This window comes from Schistocerca gregaria, chromosome X (genome assembly GCF_023897955.1).
Source record: "Schistocerca gregaria isolate iqSchGreg1 chromosome X, iqSchGreg1.2, whole genome shotgun sequence".
Lineage (NCBI taxonomy): Eukaryota > Metazoa > Arthropoda > Insecta > Orthoptera > Acrididae > Schistocerca > Schistocerca gregaria.
Genome location: NC_064931.1, coordinates 32,659,198 through 32,682,937, shown reverse-complemented (window position 1 = coordinate 32,682,937; position 23,740 = coordinate 32,659,198). Strand labels below are relative to the sequence as shown.

At 37.6% G+C, this 23,740-nt stretch overlaps 1 protein-coding gene across 2 annotated transcripts in view; it reads left to right on the top strand.

Moving 5' to 3' along the window:
• The window catches only part of LOC126299570 (dynamin-binding protein-like), a 226,270-nt gene that overhangs the window by 138,281 nt on the left and 64,249 nt on the right, over window positions 1-23,740 (top strand). For both annotated transcript variants that reach the window (XM_049991569.1, XM_049991570.1), the window contains 3 exons: window positions 3,836-3,988; window positions 9,864-10,046; window positions 11,099-11,290. In XM_049991569.1, coding sequence (XP_049847526.1) covers window positions 3,836-3,988; window positions 9,864-10,046; window positions 11,099-11,290 — 528 coding nt within the window. The remainder of the gene's footprint in view (window positions 1-3,835; window positions 3,989-9,863; window positions 10,047-11,098; window positions 11,291-23,740) is intronic.

The following is a 23,740-nucleotide window of genomic DNA, read 5'->3' as shown; positions in this document are numbered from 1 at the left end:
ATCGTGTTTTACAACAATTCACTCGCTCACAACAGAAGTCTGTGAGACAGTGTGCCCATGAAACTGGAGTGATTCGCTCAAGTTTTTAGCGAATTTTGAAGACAGCAAAGTGGGAGTGCTATATCCCACGATTGCAACATACAATGAATGAGGATGACCCAGATAGAGAATGGAGTACTGCGAGTGCTTTACTAACATGGTGCGCAATGATGAAGAGTTTGCAGAGATGATTGTGTGGTCTGATAAGGCACAGTTCAAACTCAATGATACAGTAAATCACCACAATTGGATCTACTGGGCCACCAAAACTCCAAACGTCCATATAGACAAAGCCGTTAATTTGCCAGGAATAAATGTGTGGCGTGAGTTATCTTACTGGGGCTTGATTGGCCATTCTTCTTGGATGGCACAGTTACCGCTTGAGTGTACCATCACAAGCTTCAGACACCCATTTTACCTGCCATCTGAGACTTGTATGGAGAAGGAAAAGTTTACTTTCAACAATATGGTGCTCCAGCCCCCTACCAAAACCGTGTTAGGGCGTATCTCAACGAAAATCTACCAGGAAGATGCCATAGAGGTACTGTGGAGTATCCACCACATTCCCCAGACCTAACTCCTCTGGACTTTTACCTGTGGGGAACACTAAAGGATGTCGCTTATCGACAAAAGCCATGCACATTGGATGAACTTCGAAAATCCATCATACATTCATGTGCAAATAGCCAACTGAACACGTTGCAGTCAGTAGTTCGTGCTGCAGTTCGGTGGCATCGTTTGTATGTTGATGTTAATGGTGACCATTTCAAACAGCTACAGTGATATCTTTAAGTTTGACTTTAAGCTACACTTTCACCAAAAATGAGTTGAATTTTGGAACATGTACTGTGCCGCAACATAGTGAAGTACCCAAAAAAAAAAAAACAATCTGTTGACACACAACCACCATGGATTTGGAAAATATTGTTCTTATGATATACAGCTGTCTCTCTATTCAAAATAATGAGTGGTATCAACAGGGGACCTCAAGTTAGATTTTCAATTGGCTTTTGACACCATTCCTCACAAGCGGCTTCTGTTTGGAAGCTTCCTGGCCAATTAAAACTGTGTGCTGGACCAGGACTTGAACCTGGGACTTTTGCTTTTCATGGGAAAGTGCTCTAATGACTCAGCTATACAAGCACAACTCAAGACCCCCACCCTTTTAACTTTACTTGCACCAGTACTTCATCTTCAAGGACACTGTGGGGATATGGCTATTATCCTTTCTTTCAGGATTGCTAGATCTGTAAGATATGCAGGAGAATTTGTGGGGAGTTTCGAAGATAAAAGATGATGTACTGGTAGAAGTAGATCTATGAGGACAAATTTTGAGTCGTACTTGGCTAGCTCGGTCATTTTAGCACTTGCTCACAAAAGGCAGTGGACCCAGTTTTGAGTCCCGGTTTGGCCCTCTGTTTTAATCTTCCAAGAAGTTTAAAGTCAATGTATACTCTCCTGCAGAGAGAAAATTCTCTCTGGCTTCTAATCAGATTGCAGACCCATGGAGTATTGTCTCAGCTGTGTGACTAGATTCTTTATATCCTATCAGAAAGGTACAGTTCATAGTAACTAATGAGAAGTCATCTACTGAAACCAAAAGTTTACCTGGGTCCTCATGGAAGCATGATAGGCTCTCTGTTTGTGATGTAAATAAATGATTAGAGGACGATCTCATGATCCCCCTTAAATTGTGTGAAGGCGATGCTCTTGTTTACAAAATGATGCTTGGGGGAAAAAGTGGCAGTTGATCCTGTAAAATAAAAAGTGTGTGGTCCTCCATATAAGTACTAAAAAAAAAATCCGTTACATTTTGATTACATAATAAAGCACACAAATTTAAAGTTGTCGATTAAACTATATATTTAGAATTACAAACAACTTAAATTGTTTCCATCACATATAAAATGTTCTGAGGACATTGTTGTTGTTGTGGTCTTCAGTCCTGAGACTGGTTTGATGCAGCTGTCCATGCTACTCTATCCTGTGCAAGCTCCTACATCTCCCAGTACCTACTGCAACCTACATCCTTCTGAATCTGCTTAGTGTATTCATCTCTTGGTCTCCCTCTATGATTTTTACCCTCCACGCTGCCCTCCAATGCTAAATTGGTGATCCCTTGATGCCTCAGGACATGTCCTACCAACCGATCGCTTCTTCTAGTCAAGTTGTGCCACAAACTTTTCTCCTCCCGAATCCTATACAATACCTCCTCATTAGTTACGTGATATACCCACCTAATCTTCAACATTCTTCTGAAGCACCACATTTCAAAAGCTTCTATTCTCTTTTTGTCCAAACTATTTATTGTCCAATTTTCACTTCCATACATGGCTACACTCCATACAAATACTTTCAGAAAACCGAGCGAGGTGGCGCAGTGGTTAGCACACTGGACTCGCATTCGGGAGGACGATGGTTCAATCCCGTCTCCAGCCCTCCTGATTTAGGTTTTCCGTTATTTCCCTAAATCGTTTCAGGCAAATGCCGGGATGGTTCCTTTGAAAGGGCATGGCCGATTTCCTTCCCAATCCTTCCCTAACCCGAGCTTGTGCTCCGTCTCTAGTGACCTCGTTGTCGACGGGACGTTAAAAACTAACCACCACCGCCACCACTTTCAGAAATGACTTCCTGACATTTAAATCTATACTCGATGTTAACAAATTTCTCTTCTTCAGAAACGCTTTCCTTGCCATTGCCAGTCTACATTTTATATCCTCTCTACTTCGACCACCATCAGTTATTTTGCTCCCCAAATAGAAAAACTCCTTTACTACTTTAAGTGTCTCATTTCCTAATCTAATTCCCTCAGCATCACCCGACTTAATTCGACTACATTCCATTATCCTCGTTTTACTTTTGTTGATGTTCATCTTATACCCTCCTTTCAAGACACTGTCCATTCCGTTCAACTGCTCTGCTGCTCAACTGCTGTTCTGAGGACAGCAAAACAAAAACAGTATTTTATTGGCAGAACACTTCGAAGGTGCATCAAATCTACTAAAGAGACTGTCTACACTACACTTGTCTGTCCTCTTCTGGAATATTATTTTACAGTATGGAATCCTTACCAAATAGTATTGACAGAGCACAATGAAATGTTCAAAGAAGGGCAGCTCATTTTGTATCACTACAAAATAAGAGAGAGAGCGTCATGATTATAATGATCAGTTTGGTATGGCAATCATTAAAACAAAGGCGTTTTGATTGTGTTGAGATCTTTTCAATAAATGTCAATCACCATCTTCCTCTGACAGATGTTGAAATATTTCGTTGAGAGAGAAATGACCATTGTGATAAAATAAGAAAAATCTGTGCTCATAAGGAAAGATTTAGGTGTTCATTTTTCCCACAGGCTATTGAAGAGTGGAATGGTTGAGAAGTAGAACTAACATCTAAATGTGAGTTGCTGAGAAATCATGTAGATCTAGAGTGAGTGTAGATGTAGAGAGTGCTCATATTAATTGTATTAATTATTCAATACCTTTATCATTGTCATTTAAATGGTTATAAATGATTGATTCATAACATACTTTCATATGTCCACCACATGACCAAAGGATACTTCATGTATCATGTACCATCACCCATTTCAGTTGCCATAATATGTTGTAAGAACAGCTATCTGAAAAAGGCATATTTTAATCGGCACAAATAATTTCTGTTTGTATTGAAAGGTAATTGCTTGAGAGCTTTTTGTATTAGCTGGTAACAAACACTATCTGAGTTGACAATATGAGAAGACAGTAGTTATAGGTGTATATTATTATAAAGTTTTTGTTTTGTTTATTTCCAGGAAAGTATGATACAAAGGCAAACATTTATGCCCCTCAGTTCACTATTGGAATTATTTGAAGGACCATCAATATTGATACAGAAGTGCAATGATAAGTTTCTTGACTATGCAGCATGTTCTGCAAAGGCTGAAAAATATAAAGACTCACGATTGGTAAGTATAAAACAGAAATATGGAGTTGTATTTATGAAGAAATTTAAAATTAAATTCTCAAACAAATGTCTTGAAGATACTTTATTTCATTTTAATAGCCATCTCAAAGTAGATGTGTTTTGTAACTACATTTCTCTTAAGAATGTGATTTCTTATCTGAGACTTGTCCCCCCCCCCCCCTCCCCCGCCCTCTCCTCCTCTATCTGCATCATTTCTGAATGTAAGTGAGGACAGTACAGGTCTCATGCTGATTTCGGTCAAATATATGCCTGATTTCTACATCAGGCCATGTGCTGATGTTACTAAGTTCAAAATTACTACTCCTTTCCTGGCATTCAGTTGACATGGTGACTCTATTAGGTTCCAAATAAACACTATACTCTGTCCAAAATAGCTTTAGGATTGACACTTCGTGGAGGCGAGGAGCAGAATTATCACATACCACATGGGACACAGACAAAGTCTTACATTTTGTTTAACTCTCTCAAACTCCACTATTCAGTGTGCAAAGATTGAACTGGCATAATTGTGTTCTGGAAGAGCTGTAGTGTTTTTTGATTTTAATTTTATTTAGAATAAAAAAAATGACTATATACAGAAAGCATGTGAAACTGCATTTCCTAATGGCATCACTGAATTTTTCACATGTGGGAACTTACTGAATTTAGGTAAACATGTCACACAGAGTAAATCTTAAGAATTAATCCAATTTTAATCTGTTCAAAGATGGAACTCTGTTAGAGGTGTATAACACACGATGATTTAACATAAATGTGACATCTAATACTCCGCTTCCATGTCAACAGCTAAGCTATTACCAATTTGGTTTCATTATGAGGTACAGAATGCTAGGTTTATAATTAACCTATTATTATATTTTCTGATCAGCCTGCACATTTTCATCATAACAAAGGAAAATTAAAATTATGCATGTTAATCAGTATGAGAAAACTTATCTTATGTAAGCCCGGCAGTACTGGGAGGAAGACGACATGATATGAAATTAAACTACCTCAGTATTGAAGCAATAATACTGCACACAGTGAGGGCTATGTCTTTTGTTTGGTAAGATCAAGATTTCTGAGGTGAACTTCATTTGGTCTCAGTTACTGACAATAGCCTTCCTATTAAAATGTCAAAACTTGTTAAATTATAAATATGCTAGTCAGCTTCTTACCATTTTTAAACGGCCAGCTGAGGTGGTCTTGCGGTTAAGGCGCTCAGTCCGGAACCGCGCGCCTGCTACGGTCGCAGGTTCGAATCCTGCCTTGGGCATGGATGTGTGTGATGTCCTTAGGTTAGTTAGGTTTAAGTAGTTCTAAGTTCTAGGGGACTGATGACCTAAGATGTTAAGTCCCACAGTGCTCAGAGCCAATTGAACCATTGTAAACATCACACTTCAAATATTCAGCTGACATCACTATTGTATCATTTCTGCTGTGACAGTGAAAAATTCCTCTGACATGACCCTCGTCACTATCCCAGATTCTTGAAGTGCCACTGTCACTGTCATTATTAATTAAATGATAAGTTTCCCCACTTAGTTTTTGGAAATCTTCATTCTGTCATGATTTTGTATCAGGGGAACTGTGAGTCATGTAGAGAGATTAGTGCCATAAGCTGTACCTTGTTAAGATTACCACTTATTTTAATGATGTAAAGCTGAATGCAATCAGTTATCACCTCCTTTTGCTATGCCAGAGTAGACCCCTTCTCAACAATAACAGAATGAGAGTATCATCGAAAACAATTATTGACAGTTTTCACATATTTGGTATTAAAGAACCTATGGACCACTTAGTAAATTTATCATGATTTATTTATTTATGACTGTCTCTTATATTTGTTGATTTAAAAAGCAAGAGACAATTTGAATAAAACCTGCTGTTGGTCCAGCATTCAAAAGGGTAAGTCTGCTGGAAGACATTACCATTGATCCTGTAGTTGTGTCGTCATATAGCTATATTTTCTCTCCCGATCAACAACTTATGGCCACAGAAATGTCCATACTGACAGCCCAGGTTATGAGAACCATGAATAATGTTATGTGATGGCCTCAAAACAGCATTGCTATCTTAAAGGTGACCTCCAATTTCCTACTGTCACATGTTCCTTCTGTAATAATAACTGTAATTGTGAGGTATTTGAGCAAAATCTTTTTCTCTGGAGTTTCCAACTTTATTTGGTGAACAAAATGGTTTATATATAATTTTTATTCAACTGTAATAATTGGCGTCAACCAGATTAGGCCATCGTCAGGTGGTGATGCCATCTCCAGAAACAGATGCCCCCCGTATGCCAATATCGATAATTTTTGAGAGCTGCATACCGTGCCTGAAGATGGTGTATTGAATTGCCAAAACTGGTAGTGAAAATAAAATAAAATGACTTCTTAATCTGCACGGCTGTTTGGCAAATTTCTTTGTTAAATGTTTAAAATGTATCTGCTGTACATGAATGTCATTCTCTGGTCAGCAAACTATTGTCAACCAATAGTGCATTGGAGTGCGGTTAACTCTGTGTATTGCAATGGAAGGTGGCCTATAGATGTAAAGAAGTTTTCTACATAGTCATGGTGAGTAATGTCATTGTCATATACTCTCACTCTCGTCAACAAGCAGAAGTGTTTTTATACCTCGCTACTAGTCTGTTCATATACATTTGGTGCAACGAAAGACAAAATAACACCCCCAAATTTTTTGAAGTATGAGATGGATATACATCTTGAATTAGTCTGTGTGAATGCATCAGTTCTTGAAAATAAAAGAACTGATGGCTGCAGTATAAAAGAAGAAATGTACAGTGTTTCTGGTCGCTATTTTTTTTTTTCTTGCAGTTTAAGTACCTACGTAACTTCAACATAAAATTCATTAAATATATGCTAATTAACACATTCAATTGTAATTTTTATGAAAAATGCATGTTGTCTTATTTTTTACAGTATACTGCATGCAAAAATTCAATTTTCATTGCAAACAAAAATTTGTAGATACTGATCTTTATATGAATGATTGTTAATGAAGATTGTCTAATTAAAAAACTACAAATTAATTTTTTTCCATCTTATTGTATTTTCTGCCTCATGAAAGCTCATAGAACATGTGCCTTTGATAAAAAATTTGAACCCACCAGAAACTGAACCCATCCTTCCCCCCCCCCCCCGACCACACACACGCACACACACACACACACACACACACACACACACACACACACGCACACGCACACACACACACACACACACACACACACACACACACACACACACACACACACACACACACAGTGAGCGAGCACGTATACTCACATGGCCACACTGCCTATGTTAGTACATTAAATGTGGTCAGAAAACTTAGAAATTGATATTCTCAAGAATTTTTCAATAAATATAAAAAATTACAAAAATCAGATTGTCATGTAGTCTGCTTGACAGAGAAAAACAGGCAATATGGTCATATGTGGAGGCACACTGCTGGTAAGTTTCATTCATAAATTAATACACTTTCTGGTCTCATTTCAAGTATAGGGTATGAAATATGATGCCTTGAGCCTGTCTCAGGCCATCAAAATGCATCGCCATCTTAATACTGTATGCTTATAAAACTGTAGTCATCTTGCAAAAACTGGGCATGAGCTACAGTCAACGTCCTCATTTAACGTTAATCAGTGTCGGTGCACTGGAATTTTATGCAGAATGGAGTTAAGTTCTGACTTTACCACAGTTAACTTTTAATAGAGTTTGATGCAATTGGCCTTCTGTCAGGAGATATACAGACACCTATGTCACACACAAAAGACTGTGGATAGGACAATTGATATATAGGATGTACACATTTGAAAATGTGAATATGGCTTCACCTATCCAGGTCAGTGATTGGGCTCAAAATGACTCCCCTGGATTCCTAAGTACCTGGAAAAATTTTAAATTCTTGTGTCACAGTGATGACACAGTTCCACTTGTGGTAATTCAAACTGAAAAACAAAAACATTTTGTCAAAAGCCAATGCAGGAGGGTTCATTAACAAAGCTAAATTTTTCATACATTTTCGAGTGTAGCTGAGGTCAGACAAATGATCTCCATGCATATAAATGCTGTTCATAGTTATCCTTGATGTGTGAGGGTAGCCTTTTAAGTTTTACCAAGAAGTACGAGATGGTGCTAATGAGATGTGACAACATTAATGTTGCTTTTCATTTGTTGTTTGTTGTTGTTAAAATAATGTCAGCTCAGGAAATGGCCATGTGGTTGCTTACAGTGAGCATTTAAGCAAACAGTGCCACGAAAATATGAAAATTTCATGCAAGTTTTCATTGGATGGCTTTTTTGATTTTCATAATGGCCCAACTCAACAATCGTACCTCGAGCACTTGGTTCAGCTTTTGGTCATCTACCACTTTTACAAAAGGCTGTTTGCAATTGTTTTGCAGAATTTCATTGTGGTTGTGCGTCTGTCAGGGATCAATTTCATGAACATCAGCCAAGATCAATTGTTGTTTTTTTTTAAAAAAAAAAAGACACTATTATTCTCTGCACACTGAGACTGAAGAGGGTTGAGCATGTGACTGACCGTGAGCCGTGAGGCAGAGGCAACCTTGAGCATGTCGAAGAACGCATGAATATTTAACTAAAGAGATCTGTTCCTGATGGTTTCCCTGAAGCTAAAGAACAGACTTGTGACAATTGATGTATGGAAATTCTAAAAACATTTGGCTAATGAAATGTAAAATCCATATACATAATCATAAAAGGAGCTGAAAAGTTTGTACAAGTTGTCATTTGAGTGGCACTCTGCATTGAAATAGATTGATAAGGTTATGACCAGAAGTCACAAAGAATGAGAAATGTTCCACGTGGGAGGAAATACAGGATCCTCACATCCTCTTCCTCTGGTTTCCAAAACTTTTCTACACTTTCTGGTTTGCCTTTATATTCGGAGTTCAGTTTTTAATCTGTGAAATTGGTTCCTTGTAATACAATCATTTTAATTTTTCTGTGAATGAAGTGTTTCTCTTAGATTGGGTTTGCCAATTTTTATCATTTTATACTTTGTTTCAAGTCAGTACTTTTGTTTGAGTTTGGATTTTAAGGTTTGGTGTACGAGCTGCTCCCACTTGTCACTGAGTGTATGTTTAGGCTTCCCAGAATGCAAATACCCATGTGTGTTACTTGTTGTGACAACAGTTTCACCTTGTAGTTTACTACATAGGATACTACTACCTTTTCAAAGAGACACTATGGTATTTGTTTCAAGTGTAAAGATTATTGAGAAGACACTGGTATAACTTCAAAGGTTAGAACCAAGTTTCATAACCCCCAAACTTCTTATTCACATGCCACTAAGAGATGGTACAGACCCTATTAAACTCGGTCACTGAAATGAAATACAGATGTGATCTGCGATTGTTTGTTTTGATCTATCCAAAAATTTTATTTCCTCACTACCCACCACACATGACGATTCCCCTATCTGTTTCTTACCTGGACAGGTGTCTAACTGGAGACTGGCATGAATTGTAATTTGTTTTGTTTTTGTTATTTGGTATTTTCAGTTTCTAAAGTATCATTACCTGTACTTTGCTTAGCAATGAAATAATTTTTTGGCGAGATTGTAAAAGCATGTGTCATTTGCACAGAAAGCAAATGCCATGATGTTTCCTTTGACAAGGCCGCAGCTGCATACTTTTTCCAATCCAAGCTTATGTTCCATCCCTGGTGCTTTAATATTGATGGAATGTAAAGCTCAACTCTTTGGTTTGTTTTTTGTAACTGGATTCTTTCTCATGGGAGGAAAACAATATTAATTGTGTCATTTAGAAGTTTTCAAGACTTATGATAATTTGTAACAAATTTTGTGAAGCCGTTCTTGGGTTTCAGGTGCAAGAAGAACTTTTGGCAGCAAAAAACAATTATGAAGCATTAAACTCACATCTACTTGATGAACTCCCAACCTTAATTAGGACTGCTTTAGATCTCTTTCTGGAATGCTTAACAGCATTTGTAACAGCAAGAAAGTTGTTTTCAGGAAAGATTACAAAACAGTACCTTTCTTTGATGGACGTAAGTAAATCTCTGTATATTTGCATTGTAAGTGAAATGGGTTGTGAGCAGATAGTGTGCGATTTTCATGATTCTCTGTCTGTAATAAGATCACTGTGAGACTATTAAGTGTAAGAATAATTCTTGTCTATTTGTGATTCCATTTATTTAAGTCTTCTCTTTGTAGATAATTTTAACTAAAGTGGCTGTACAAAATTCCACGGTTGATGTCTATAATCTTCATGCACAATTTTAACCTAAGTATCGACTTATTGCCTGTAATTATAGTATGTAAAAATTTTACCCTTGTCCCTGGAAATTTCTTTTATTTACATGCATCTGAAGTTATGGCATTCAGAAAGATTGACCCAAATTTGCAAAAATTGTAGAAAGCTCTATTAGCAGTAAGTGATTCATGCTGCTGAAAAATGACATTACACATAAGCCAGTGAACATTACAAATCTTGCACTAAGTAAGAATCCTGTAGAAACTGAATTCCCTGGAAGATAATCAACATGTAATATGTCCTAAAATAGTGCAGATGGAAGCACCTAAAAAGTTCACACAATTGATGTTGGATGTACTGAACAGTCTGCTGATTTCTTAGTCACATATCATATACAGGTCTATAATCAAAATTGTTTGTGTATGGTGGCGTCTCTAGTTTTTATGAAATGCATTTCAGTCACATCTATCCTTTTCGCTGTTATGACTTCCACAAGTAGTGTACTCTGCTTAACTCTGCATAAATAAATTGTGGCAACGTATTTTCAATTCTTTAGTCATTCTTGTATCATAATATGAGAGTAGCTTATTAATTTTTGTGACCTATCCCATTTGCTATACAGACTTTGGTTAAGTATCAGAAGGAAAAGTCATACAATAAGTTATAGTTAGTTTTTGATTCCACCCACCAGCAATTATTGAGTGGTATCTGGGATTGCATTACTGTTCGTTGAAGAATGGCAGAAGTCTGCTGTAGTCTTCTGACTTATTTCTGAATTATCTCCAGAAAAGATTATAAAAGAATATCTCTCAAGACTATACAGCAATGTAAAATCTTCTTTTACAGCTTCCTCTAATGCAGTCTGCTCAAGCTGATGCTTTGGAAAACTTTGCTGTTAAACATAGCCTTGTCCTAAATCAACTGGCACGTTTAACATGTCTCATGAAGAATACAAGACTGGATGTAACTGTGAAAAAGCCTGCAAAATCATCTCCTACACCATCACCAAGAGTGTCTCATGTGGAAGCATCTGATCAGGTATGGACTGCAGTGAAATACAAAGTGATGTATTTTGCCAAGCTTGCTGCTCATTATACTGTTACACAAGGTCTGACTTATTGCATGAGAGATCTTCAGTAGTACACATCTACACTAATTGAATGGCTTTTATGTCCTCAAAATTGCCATCTGTTGATGGATAGTATGAGTGTTGTCTCTGGAGTGTAACTTTTCATAGACAATGATTTTGTTGAATGTTTGTAGAGTGTAATGATGTAAATTCATTCATATTATTGAGGAATAGACCTTTTGTCACAAATCGCCTAGCATCCAGCACACGTTGGTCTATCGATTACTTGTATGATTTTGAATGCATCCTGTTGGTTTTTGAACATTCTTTAACAAATTCTAAGTTGATTTTTGAGTGAATCATAAGTTGATTTTTGAATACATGCATAGTGTATGTGATGTCTCTGCCAGGGGAATCCCTGTCACATCTAGAAATAAACTTTCCTGCAGACCTCCAGACAAAAGGGGACAGGTCTATATGAGCTGAGCGGAATAAAGCTGAACGGTTGAATGCCAGTCGTTTATGTGGTTGACTGGGTTTGCAAATGATCAGCATTCTTATAATTACTAGCGAATTCCACAGATTTAGACTACCAGAGTGGAAATAAATGACTAACAGGAATAACAGGCAACAAAGAGTACATATTGTCTTCTAAGTGTATCGAAGAAAATGAAATTTTGACAGAAAATTTTTGGGCAGACTGCTACACTACTAAGGGCCAGTTACACAGCCCCCGGCTAGCAGCCACTAAAGTTCTATTCTGGGAGTAGTGCGGAAACTCTGTTGTACGAACAGGTAATAACGCCTAATCAGAGAATAAATGCAGGATAACTAAACCGGTGATTGTGGCAAGGTTAGTTAAGTTAATCGGATAATAAGTTTTGACACTGGCAGGAATAGTTACTGAATTAGTGATGACAAGGTTGTTTGTTAGAACGAGGAAGGAGAAGAAACGGGAACTCTCACAAATTACGGAAGAATATGATGATTCCAAATTTGTATAAAAATTTTGTACTACTACTTTTTGATCTCATTCTTCAGAAGCTAGAGTGTATGAATGAAACGTGAAACTATTTCCTAACATAAAACTTTTTGCTTGTAGTAGGCCTATTAGGCATTTGGATTGGCACTTCGGGAATTCTATTCTGCCGTGTTATAAAAATGACCATTTGTGCCAAAACAGTCTCGTTTATTTGGTGTATGTAACAATTGCTGCAATATTAGGCAGGCCTATTTCATTTTATCTTGCAGACAGTGACAAAATACACATAATCAAATCGAGAAACCACACCAGTCTTGGGTACTGTTTGTATTAACAGCTTTTCTAGTATTAGACGACAACATTTGGTTTTTTCATGTAGCTAAACGTTGGTGAACTTTGATGAGGTAATAGATTCTTTCCCAGAAAGGAAAGTATGCTATATAAAGCTTGTGGCAATATTAGAGAGGGAAAAAAGATAGGACTTACAGATTGAAGAAACAAGTACTGTCTTGCTTGGCTCTTGTCTTTACTCGTTTTACGTATCCCATGTTTAATTTTATGCCACACAAAACAGCAAGTTATTAGCTAATAGGCAGTAAATACTGCAAATTTTCTGAAGAGTTCTTGTTCTGCAGGTTACAAATAATCCCATCCAGTATTAATTGCGAATTTTTTTTTAAAGAGGGACAGGATGTCAAACCACTCGATTGGGAGCAGGAGAGGCACCACAGGAGATTTTAATTTCCACTGGCCTGAATATGGTTTGATGGCACCCATTACAATTACACGTTTGAGTTCCACAGAGCGAAATTCAGAGATGTGCGGTGGAAGAATGGTGTGTGAAGAGGCGTGGCACTGCACTTTGGCACACTTAAGACCAAATAACATGTCTTTTGTTGCCTCGAACATATATGTTTTATGTATCAGACTCTTAAGAAAGATGTGCACTACAAAATGAATATATTTTTTAAACATCAATTTTTTTTTAAATTTTTGGCATCCTACCTCAAACGCTCAAGGGAGGGGGAGTGCCACTATCTAATATTGCCGCAGTTCAGAAATATCATAGATCCAGACCTGAAGCACAGAGCATTTTGAGTTGTAGTGGGGAGGTGGTAGTCTCCACGTGACCCATGTTTACATTAAGTGATTTTGCTTATTTCCTCTTAATTTGTTGCTCTCACGTCAAATGAAAACGAAATGGATTTCTGTGGCTGGGAGCTACCAAGTGAATTAAAATACGTTCACATAATTACGAAAGGGTCTCCTGCATCATCCCCTACTCTCCTTGGAGTGTGGGACCTCATGATCATCATCATCATCATCAAACAACTATGTTATTAGTTTCAGATTTTATTTTGTTTCCATCTTTCTGGCAATCAAGCGTTAATCACCTTGCAGAACAATGAAGTTATTTTTGTCAGTTTTTTTTAAGAAACTTGACTCTTATTAATCTTTTATGCTCAGGCAGTCAATTTATTTGAAAAGAAGTGTTTAATTCCACACTATTGGCTAGTGTCGACTTTATTCCAGAATAAAGAACCAAACATGAGATAATGCAGTACTGGTACTCCAAGAAAATTTACATCTTAATCTGGACATAGAATGTGCACTTTAAGCCGAATTATGCATTTTAGTATGCTTCACAAAATTCCCATGCTCTTGGAGTATCCTCTAATGTCTTGTTCCTTTTATGACATAATGTAGATTCTTTTAATGTTTACACGTATGAACGTACGGGCTTCCTGTGCGATCGTAACTGCACAAGCACGGCGTCGCCTGTTCTCTGGCGCTCTCTAGCAACTGCTGAAACGAATCTATTTCTAACAGGTCACGGGAAAATATTCCAACTGGTTGTTTGAAAAGCGTTACTTTCAAAGTAAATTTCCTTTTACACAGGATGAACTCTGTGCGCGAATGTCTGATGAATTACTTAAATCACAGAGTGTTTGACTCTCATTCAAAAATCAAATCCTTGAGGACTACCATTTAGAATATTTTTGATCCCAGAAGATCAGACATTTATGTCATTGTTAAATATTTTACCGGCGCATTTGTGTGATGTATCTTAAAGTGTAGCACGTGCAAAACAAAATCAGCACTATATGTGAAAGCTTAGCTTGTCTTGCAGCTTATTAATCTTAGAGACCAATAATATACGTGAAAGCTATTCTTTTCTTTTCTTTTCTTTTCGTTTCTTGTAGCAACACTGTGTATATTAATTTAGACCATTACCTTTCCCTGTGTGTGTGTTCGTGCTACATAACAGTGATGTTGCTATTGGCTGACTACATCACGTGTCCTATGCTCTGAATATCATCTGTCATGAGCTGGCGAGATTGCTTGAAATGAGCTACGACTGGCTTACTAAAGCGGATCGCAATCTCGATTACAATCTGTCGGAAAGTAGCATGCGGTGTTTGGTGGAATTCAAATTTATACTTTCACAATATGAAAATATCCAGTGTACATGTTGCTGCACATCAGACATCTTTCCAAAACATGTTTTTTCCCCTGAGTTTCTTTTTCTAACGTGCTGGGAATTTCTATGCCAGTGTATAAAACCACAACCATGAAATGATTGATAAGCTTTACAGTTCCGAGGAAAAATATAGTGTTACTTAACACAGAAAAAGTGTATTTTCGTCCGGGAGAAAGGATTGATAAGTTTTACAGTTTCGAGGAAAAGTATACTGTTACCTAACATAGAAGAAGTGTATTTTAATCTGGGAGAAAGTGTATTTTTAACTGGGAAATCCGAGAAATTTTTTCTTTCACGTCCAGTCCATGTATAAACCCTGCATAGGGTTAGTATTGCCTTGTGTGTTCCAGTCTTTCTCCAGAATGTAAACTGATCCTTCCCAAGGTTGGTTTCTACCAGTTTTTCCATTCTCCTGTAAATAATTTGTCAGTATTCACCAACCAAGATTTATTAAACTGATAATTCAGTACTATTTATACCTATCATCACCTGCCTTCTTTGGGATTGGAATTATAACATTCTTCTTAAAGTCTGAGATATTTCCCACATCTCATACATCTAGGACACCAGGTGAAATAGCTCACACATGGCTGGCTCTCCCAAGGATATTAGCAGTCCTGAGGGGATGTCGTGTACTCCAGGGGCCTTCTTTCGGTTAGCCATTTCAGTGCTCTGTCTAATTCTTCTCACAGTATCAATTTCCCATCTTGTCTTCATCTGTGAGAGTGTAATGCTTCTGAATTTTTAATGTGAAAAGTCTTAAAGCTTTTTAAGTAAAACAAATGTTATTTGCATTCTACATCTTTATTCTTCATTTCTACATACTTGTTTCTCAATTATTTCTCAATGTAGTCACCCTGACAACAAACATATTTCTTCCAAGAGACCAGATTGTTGATACTGTCACTACAGAGTGTTTGACTTTATTGATGGAACCACAACTTCATCTCTGTGTGAAAAGTTTTGGAAACAGATGAAACATGTATGGGGCCAAGCTTGGACTGTATGGAGCATTATCAATGACAGTGAACCCAAGACATTGGATAGTTGCAGAACTCATGTGTTCTGGCATTGTTGTGCTGAAGGAGGGGTGCTCCATGTATGTACAAACTCTTCGAATTTGAAACTCAATTACAGCACATTGTTTATCATGTACTGACATAGTTATATTTCACAGTGCTGTGTTCCACACAATTCGGAGCCTTGAGTGAGTGGCATAGGGCTGCAAATATGTAGACATGAAGAATAAAGATGCAGAATGTTGATAGCATTTGTTTTATTTAAAAAGCTTTAAGAGTTTTTATGTAAAAAATTTGGAGGCAGTTCTTTTCACCATGACTGCATATTTTCCCTTCCCTGTTTGTAAGATTGCCTTAAAGTTCATTTCCCTTGTATAGCCCCTCTGTACATTCCTTCCACCTCACCTTTCCCTTCTTTGCTTAAAACTGGTTTTCCATCTGCACTCTTGATACTCATATAGCTGGTTCACTTTTCTCCAAAGGCATCTCTAACATTCCTGTATGCAGTATCTACCTGTCCCCTAATTATACGCACTTCTAGAGACCTGCGTTTGTCCTCAAGCTGCTCATGCTTAGCCTTTTTGCACTTCGTGTCAGTCTCATTTTTTAGACATCTGAATTCCCATGCACCTGCTTCATGTGCTACACTTTTATATTTTCTCCTTTCATCAGTTAAGTTCAGTATCTCTTGTAATATCCAAGGATTACTGCTAGGCCTTGTCTTTTGACCTATTTGATCATCTGCTGCTGTCACTGTCTCTTCTCTGAAAGCTACCCATTCGTCTTCAACTGTATTCCTTTCCCAAGTTTCCATGAATCATTGCCTAATGCTCCCATTGAAACATGCAACCAGCTCTGGTCCTTTCAACTTAGCCAGGTCCCATCTCCATAATTTCTTATGTTTTGCAAATTTTTTAGTTTTAATCTACACCTCATAACTAATAAATTATGATCCTGTCCTATAAATGTCTTAAAGTGTAAAATCTGGTTCCTGAATCTCTGCATTACCATTATATAACAGTCTGAAACCTTTTATTGTCTCCAGGTGTCTTCCACATATACAACCTTCTTTCAAGATTCTTAAACCAAGTGTTAGTGACGATTTAAGTTATGCAGTGTGCAAAATTCTACCAAGTGGCTTCCTCTTTTATTTCCCCCAGTCCATGTTCTCCTACCATTTTGTCCTTCTTTTTCTCTTCCTACTACTGAATTCCAGTCACCCATCATAGTAAAGTTTTCCTCTCCCTTAACTATCTGAATAATTTCTTTTATCTCATCATACATTGTTTCAATCTGTTCATCTGCAGAGCTAGTTGGCATATAAACTTGTACTATTGCAGTGGGTGTTGTGTTTGTGTCTATCTTGGCTATGGTAATGCATTCACTATGTTGCCCATAGTAGCTTACTTGCATTCCTAGTTTCGTATTCATTATTAGATCTACTCCTGCAGTACCTATATTTGATTTTATATTTATAACCATGTACTCACCTGACCCAAAATTCTGCTCATCCTGCTATCAAACTTCACTCATTCCCACTAAATCTGACTTCAACTAATCCATTTCCCTTTTCAAATTTTCTAATCTACCCACCTATTTCAGGGATCTTACATTCAATGCATGATCACAGAATGGCAATTTCGTTTTCCTGATAACATCCTCCTGAGTCGTCACCACTCAGAGACCTTGCATGGGACTGTTTTACCTCGAGAACATTATACACAAGAAGATGCCATCATTATTTAACCATACAGTAGAGTTGCATGTCCTTGGGGAAAGTAATTGCTGTAGTTTCCCCTCGGCTTCAGCTGTTTGCAAAACCAGTACAGCAAGTACTTGGCTAATGTTATAATGCCAGATTGTCAATCACCTAGACTGTTGCCCGTGCAACTAGTGAAAAGGCTGCGGACCACCTTCAGGAACCACATGTTTGTCTGGTCTATCCAATTTCACTTCTGCAGTGTAAAAAATGTGAATTACTCAGTTGATTTGAATGTCAGTGACCATCCCCTTTAGCAAAATTGAAAACTTCCTTCATTTACTCATGAATCGGTGAAGGAAATGCAACAGGCACCCCGTCTCCTTATGTACGTACTTTGTTAATACGTGCATCATATGGCATATTCTGTGATCTACAGAACATAGTAAGGGTGTCATAATGATCTGACTTGAGAATGTATATTTTGACAGACTAAATAAATAGAAAAATATATACAATGTGAACATAAGCAGAGGACTCATATAAGAGAAGGTAACCAAAAATTCTATGAATGAAACGTTCCAGATAATGGTATACACTGATGTTGATTTTGCACTATCCTTTTAACAACTGCTGTCTACTATCATGGACACAAAGCACACAGGAATTTAATTCTTTGACTGAAATTTCTGTATTCTCTGCAATATCTTTGAGTATTTGTAGCTACAACAAAATACTTCCTTATCAAAAGGGTGAAGTTGAGGACAAGAACATTAAAGTTCCTGCAGTTTATGGCAAACAAACCGGAGTAATTTAGAATGTCAAACCTCTTATGCTAGACAGATAAAAAAACTCTAATTTCCAAATATCAACTTTCAGTTACACCAAGGAAATCTTAAAAAAAGGCAAAATAGTGAGCACTGCAGTGTAGAATGAACTCATTCAGTAGTTAGTGAGGAATTTTTTGCTTTGGATAGTTCTTATCATAACTTAAATGATAAAAAAAATGTGTACCAGTGAATAATGCTCTCTTCTATTTTACTGATGCTTTGCCAATTACAGAATGATGTATGTAATTTCACAAGTTGTTCATATGCACCATTGAACCTGCTAGATCATTTTCTGTAGCCCATTATGTTCACAACATATGTAGTACTATCATTGTAAACCTCACAAGGAAAGTATCGAAGAGTTAAGTACTGCATAAGAGATAGCTATTGTGGCAAGTATTCATGAATATTTCATAAGCTCTTTGATATGACTTTTTCCTTGTTATTAATGAGCATGCTTTGATCAAACCTTTTATTAACAACAGCATTTCCTAGCAATATACAGAATGTTCAGGAATCAAAACATGCAAAACAAGGACTCATACATGTGACACAGCTTTGTTGCTGTGTTGGATTTTTTTTCCCCCTAATGTCTGTTCTAAAATGCCTTCTGACATTGTCCGATGACCAATCTCTCTGACACTCTGCTGTCTCAAGGATCTTTTCTTAAATCTCTTGATCTCATTACTTTTACAATTCCCTCTTTCCAAATCTTCCTTAGTCTTCCACATTTTCTGTCATACAAATGTATCCGTAGCATAGTCTCCTTGGGCAACCTGGATTCATCTATCAATTGGCCGTTATCATGCCATATTAACTGTTTCCATTTTACGTCAGTTGTTAAACCCATTTGTAATTGAACCTCTTCATTACGTGTTTTCTATCTTCTGCTTATCCCCAGTGACTGTCAGAACATATCTGTTTCAGTGGTGTCGAACTTTCTCTTTTTGTCCTCTGTAACTCTGTGTCTCCACCATATACAACAAGGAACCTTAAATTAATTTAATAGATAATGTATTCCAGTTTCTTTCCTATTTTGCTACCCCAAGGGATTCCATTTAAAAAAGAAGTCAATCTTCTAGTCTGAGGTATTTGTTTTGTAATCTCGTGATCATCTTTATATAATTTTATTCCTAGATATGTGTAACTACTGAAAGCTGCAATTTCCTCCATATCATGATGGATGCTTGATAGTTCTGTTCCTGTTGTAAGATATTTTGTTTTCTGGGTGTTAAGTTCTAAATTTCACCATTTATACTCTTCCTGTAGTAGTGCCATCAGAGGTGTGATAAAAAAGTAATGGCAATTTTTGTTTTTCTTAAAGAATGTTTCTTTATTTGTCAACATCAACTTTTTCCCCTGCATAGTAATCCCCTCACATGTAATACACCTGTGCCAGCACTTTTTCCAGTCTTGGAAGCACTTCTGAAACTCATTTTACATTATGGTGTTCAGCTCCTTCAACAATTCTGTTTTATCTTCTCACTGGTGACAGATCATCATCCTGTCATGGTTATCTTCAGCTTCAGGAGTGGAAAGTTGTTGTAGGGGGCCATGTCCAGTGAATATGGTGGCTGAGCCAACATCACAGTTTTGTTTTTTGCCTAAACAATCATCAACAAGTGTTGAGGTGTGAGCAGGAACATTATCATGATGCAGTTTCCATGAGTTGTTTTGCCACAATTCTGATTGTTTTCTTACAGTTGCTTCATGCAAACAGGACATACCTTCCAGATAGTTTCCATATTGACGGTATATGAGCATAAGTCAGGAACTTGTGGGGTATTATCACATTGTAATCAAGAAAACAGTGAGAAGAACCTTCATGTGTGATTGAATGTGTCAATTTTTTTTCAGCCTTGGCTCTTTAGGCAGTTTTCATTGGGATTATAGGGCCTTGGTTGTGATGTCATACCCATATACCCATGTTTTGTCACCAATTATAACCTTCTTCAGACGTTCCTCAGTGATGCCTACACAATCTCGTTTTTGATCGAAATTAAACACTTTTGGAACGAACTTTGCTGCTACATGTACCTGCCCAACACATCTGAAAAAATTGCTTGGCGTGAGCCACATGATATGCCGACAACATTAGAAACCTTTCTGATGGTGATTCAGTAATTTTCCAGAACCATGTTCTGTACTTCTTCCACATTATCATCAGTAATTGATGTGCTAGGACGTCCAGGGTGGCTGTCGCCTTCATCGTCTTCTCAACCCTCTTTGAAATGTTTATACCACTCATAAACTCATATCTTACTCATTATAGATTATCCAGAAGCCACAGTCAACATTTTGAATGCGGTGCTGCACTTAATTCCATTTTCAACCAAAATTTAATGCAATTTTTTGGCCTATCTTTTCCAAAAATAAAATTTTGCCAAGTGCTCAGAAACATAACCTTTTCAACTCTCAGTAATAAACTAAACATTCAAAACAGCTGAAAATGCAAACATACATCAGGAATATGTATACCAACACGAATAAAAATTTAAAATTGGATGTATAAAGCCTACAAAATTTAAAAAAATCCTATTACTTTTTGATGACACCTCTTACATTCCAGATCATCTTTTTTCTTGGCAAGCAGGACCTAATTGTGTACAAGTTGCAGTTTATACGGGTAGGCCTAACCCATGTCTATACCCATTCCTCTGCATTTCTGTTTTCATTGATTCACAGCTTTTGCTGTGTACAGTAGAGCGCCGATTATCCGAAGTTATTGGGGGACATGGGTGTTCGGAAAACTGGTTTGTTCGGATAATCGAACTGTACATGTTTATTTGCCATAAAGAAGTACTGTACAGTAAATTTATTCATAAAAACAGGCATCTCTTTTAGTATTACAAAGTAACATAGAAAGGCAACTTCAGTAGGAATATATAGTAATAATCTCGTAATTGTCCCTCATAGAAAGGAAAACACGTTTACTTTAAGCATTTTGTATCATCAAGTTCACTTCTTCACGCAGCAGCACACAAGTGGTCATAACAGAGAACAGAAGGTGACTGTTTGCACCGTGAGAAGCTCTTCTTGGAGGCGCGCAATCCTTCAAACTGCTCAGAGCAGCATACCTGAACTCTAAGCTGGCCCAGCTGTTGTTGTGAACAGCTTTGATACTGCTGCTACTTCTGCTAACAGCACCAAGCCGACAGAAGTGTGCTTATTGTTGAAACACAGCAACGGGCGGCTTGGCCGGTCAGTAACGCCTTGTGAAGGCCCCATTAAAAGCAGCGTTCCGCCAGCGGTGTCCCAACGTAGCGACTGCTGTGCGAAGCTTGGTTTGGGAGTGAGGTGAATGATGGACGGTAGGGTGGAGAGTAACAGGTGCGAGCGAGTACACCGTTCGGTTAAGTGGTCGTTCGGTTGACCGACGTTCGGATAATCGATGCTCTTCTGTATGTTTTAAACAGGGTAGGTGATATATACCAGTCTTGATGCAAATCCTTTTTGACACAAAACTTTCGAGATAGTCTATTACCAAGTTTTATTCTTGATGTTGGACCATTATACAAATTTTGGAGAGTCATTGTTAAAGTTTAATTAATGTTTGAATCCTACACTACTTTCCACAGCCTTTGTACCGTATCGTATGCCTCATGAACATCTACAAACATAAGATGGATTTCTTGGTTGGTGTTTGACCTTTTCTCTATTACTTGTTTCTAATAAAACACATTGTCAGTAAAAGTTCTACTAGCTCTGAACCTTGATAGCTCTTCTTCCTCTGCCTTCTGAGTCCACAATTCTGTGATATGGTATTGGAATTTACGTAATTGAAAAGAGGAACATAAAAGTTTTGGTATCGGGTTGCATTGGTACTGTGTACTCGTATTTGTGAAAGAATAACAAGAAAGATAGCAGTTATTTCTAGCTGAGTAGGAGCAGATGGAGAGCAAAAATATTTTCCACCAAAAACAAGTTTCGTGGATATGGAGAATTGCCAAAATTAAGTTACTGTTCAACTGAATAAGCCAAAATCTACCATTCATGCAGTTGTACAAAATGTGTGGTTCTATGGGGGTACAAAGAATAACTGTTTCGTGTGGAGGGGAAAAGAGGTGGGGGGGGGGGGGGGGAGTGCGTGGTGTGGCCCTTACGCTACTTTGTTTGTGGCAATAGAATTGTTCCATAGTCTGCTTCAAATGCCAGTTCCCTAAATTTTCTCAGTACTGTTCCTGGAAAAGAACGTCACTTTCCTTCCAGGGATTTCCATTAGAGTTCTCAAAGCATCACCATAATAATTGCATGTTGTTTGAACCTACCTGTAACAAATCAAGCAGCCTGCTTCTGAAATGCTTCAGTGTCTTCATTTAATCCACCTGGTGCAGATCCCAAACACTAGAGCAGTACTCAAGAATAGGTCACACTAGTGTCCTGTATGTGGTTTCCTTTACAGGTGAACCAGTTTCCCAAAAGTCTGCCAATGGATTGAAGTTGGCCATTCACCTTCTTGACTACAGTCCTCACATGCTCATTCCATTTCATATTGCTTTGCAGTGTTATGTCCAGATATTTAAATGAGGTGATCGTGTCAAGTAGGACACTACTAATGCTGTATATGAACATTACAGGTTTGTTGTCCCTTGTCATCCACAATAACTTACATTTTTTTTAACATTTGGAGCTAGATGTCATTCCTCACACCAACTAGAAATTTGTATCCTCGTACAGTCACTCAACTTTGACACCTTCCTGTACACCATAGCATCGTCAGCAAATAACCACAGATTGCTACCTCTCTGTCTGCCTGATCATTTATGTATATAGAAAATGACAGCTGTCCTATCACACTTCCCTGGGGCACTCCTGATGATACCCTTGCTGAACACTCACTATAGAGGACAGCGTACTGGATTCTATTACTTAAGAAGTCTTCGAGCCGCTGACATGGCCTGGAACCTATACCATCTTCATTAACATTGTGCAGTAGGGCACTATGTCAAATGCTTTTAGGAAATCTAGAAATATGGAACCTGCCTGTCACCCTTTGTCCATAGTTCACAATATATCAAGGGAGGGAAGGCAAGCAGAGTTTCAGATGAGCAATGCTTTTTAAAACTGTGATGATTCGTGGACTTAAGCTTTTTGTCCTCAAGGAAGTTCATTTTATTCGAAGTCAGAATATTTTCAAGAACTCTGGAGCAAATCGATATATTGGTCTGTAAATTTGCAAGTCCATTCTTTAACCCTTCTCAGATACAGAAATCACCTGCGTTTTTTCCAGTCACTTGGGACTTGGTGCTGGGTGAGAGATTTGTGATATATGCAAGCTAAGCAAGAGGCCAGTGCTGTAGAGTTCTCTTTGTACAACTAAATTGGGATTCCATCCAAATGTGCAGACTTACATGTATTAATTTCTTTCAGTTGTTTCTCTCTGCCAGGGATGCTTGTTATTATGTCA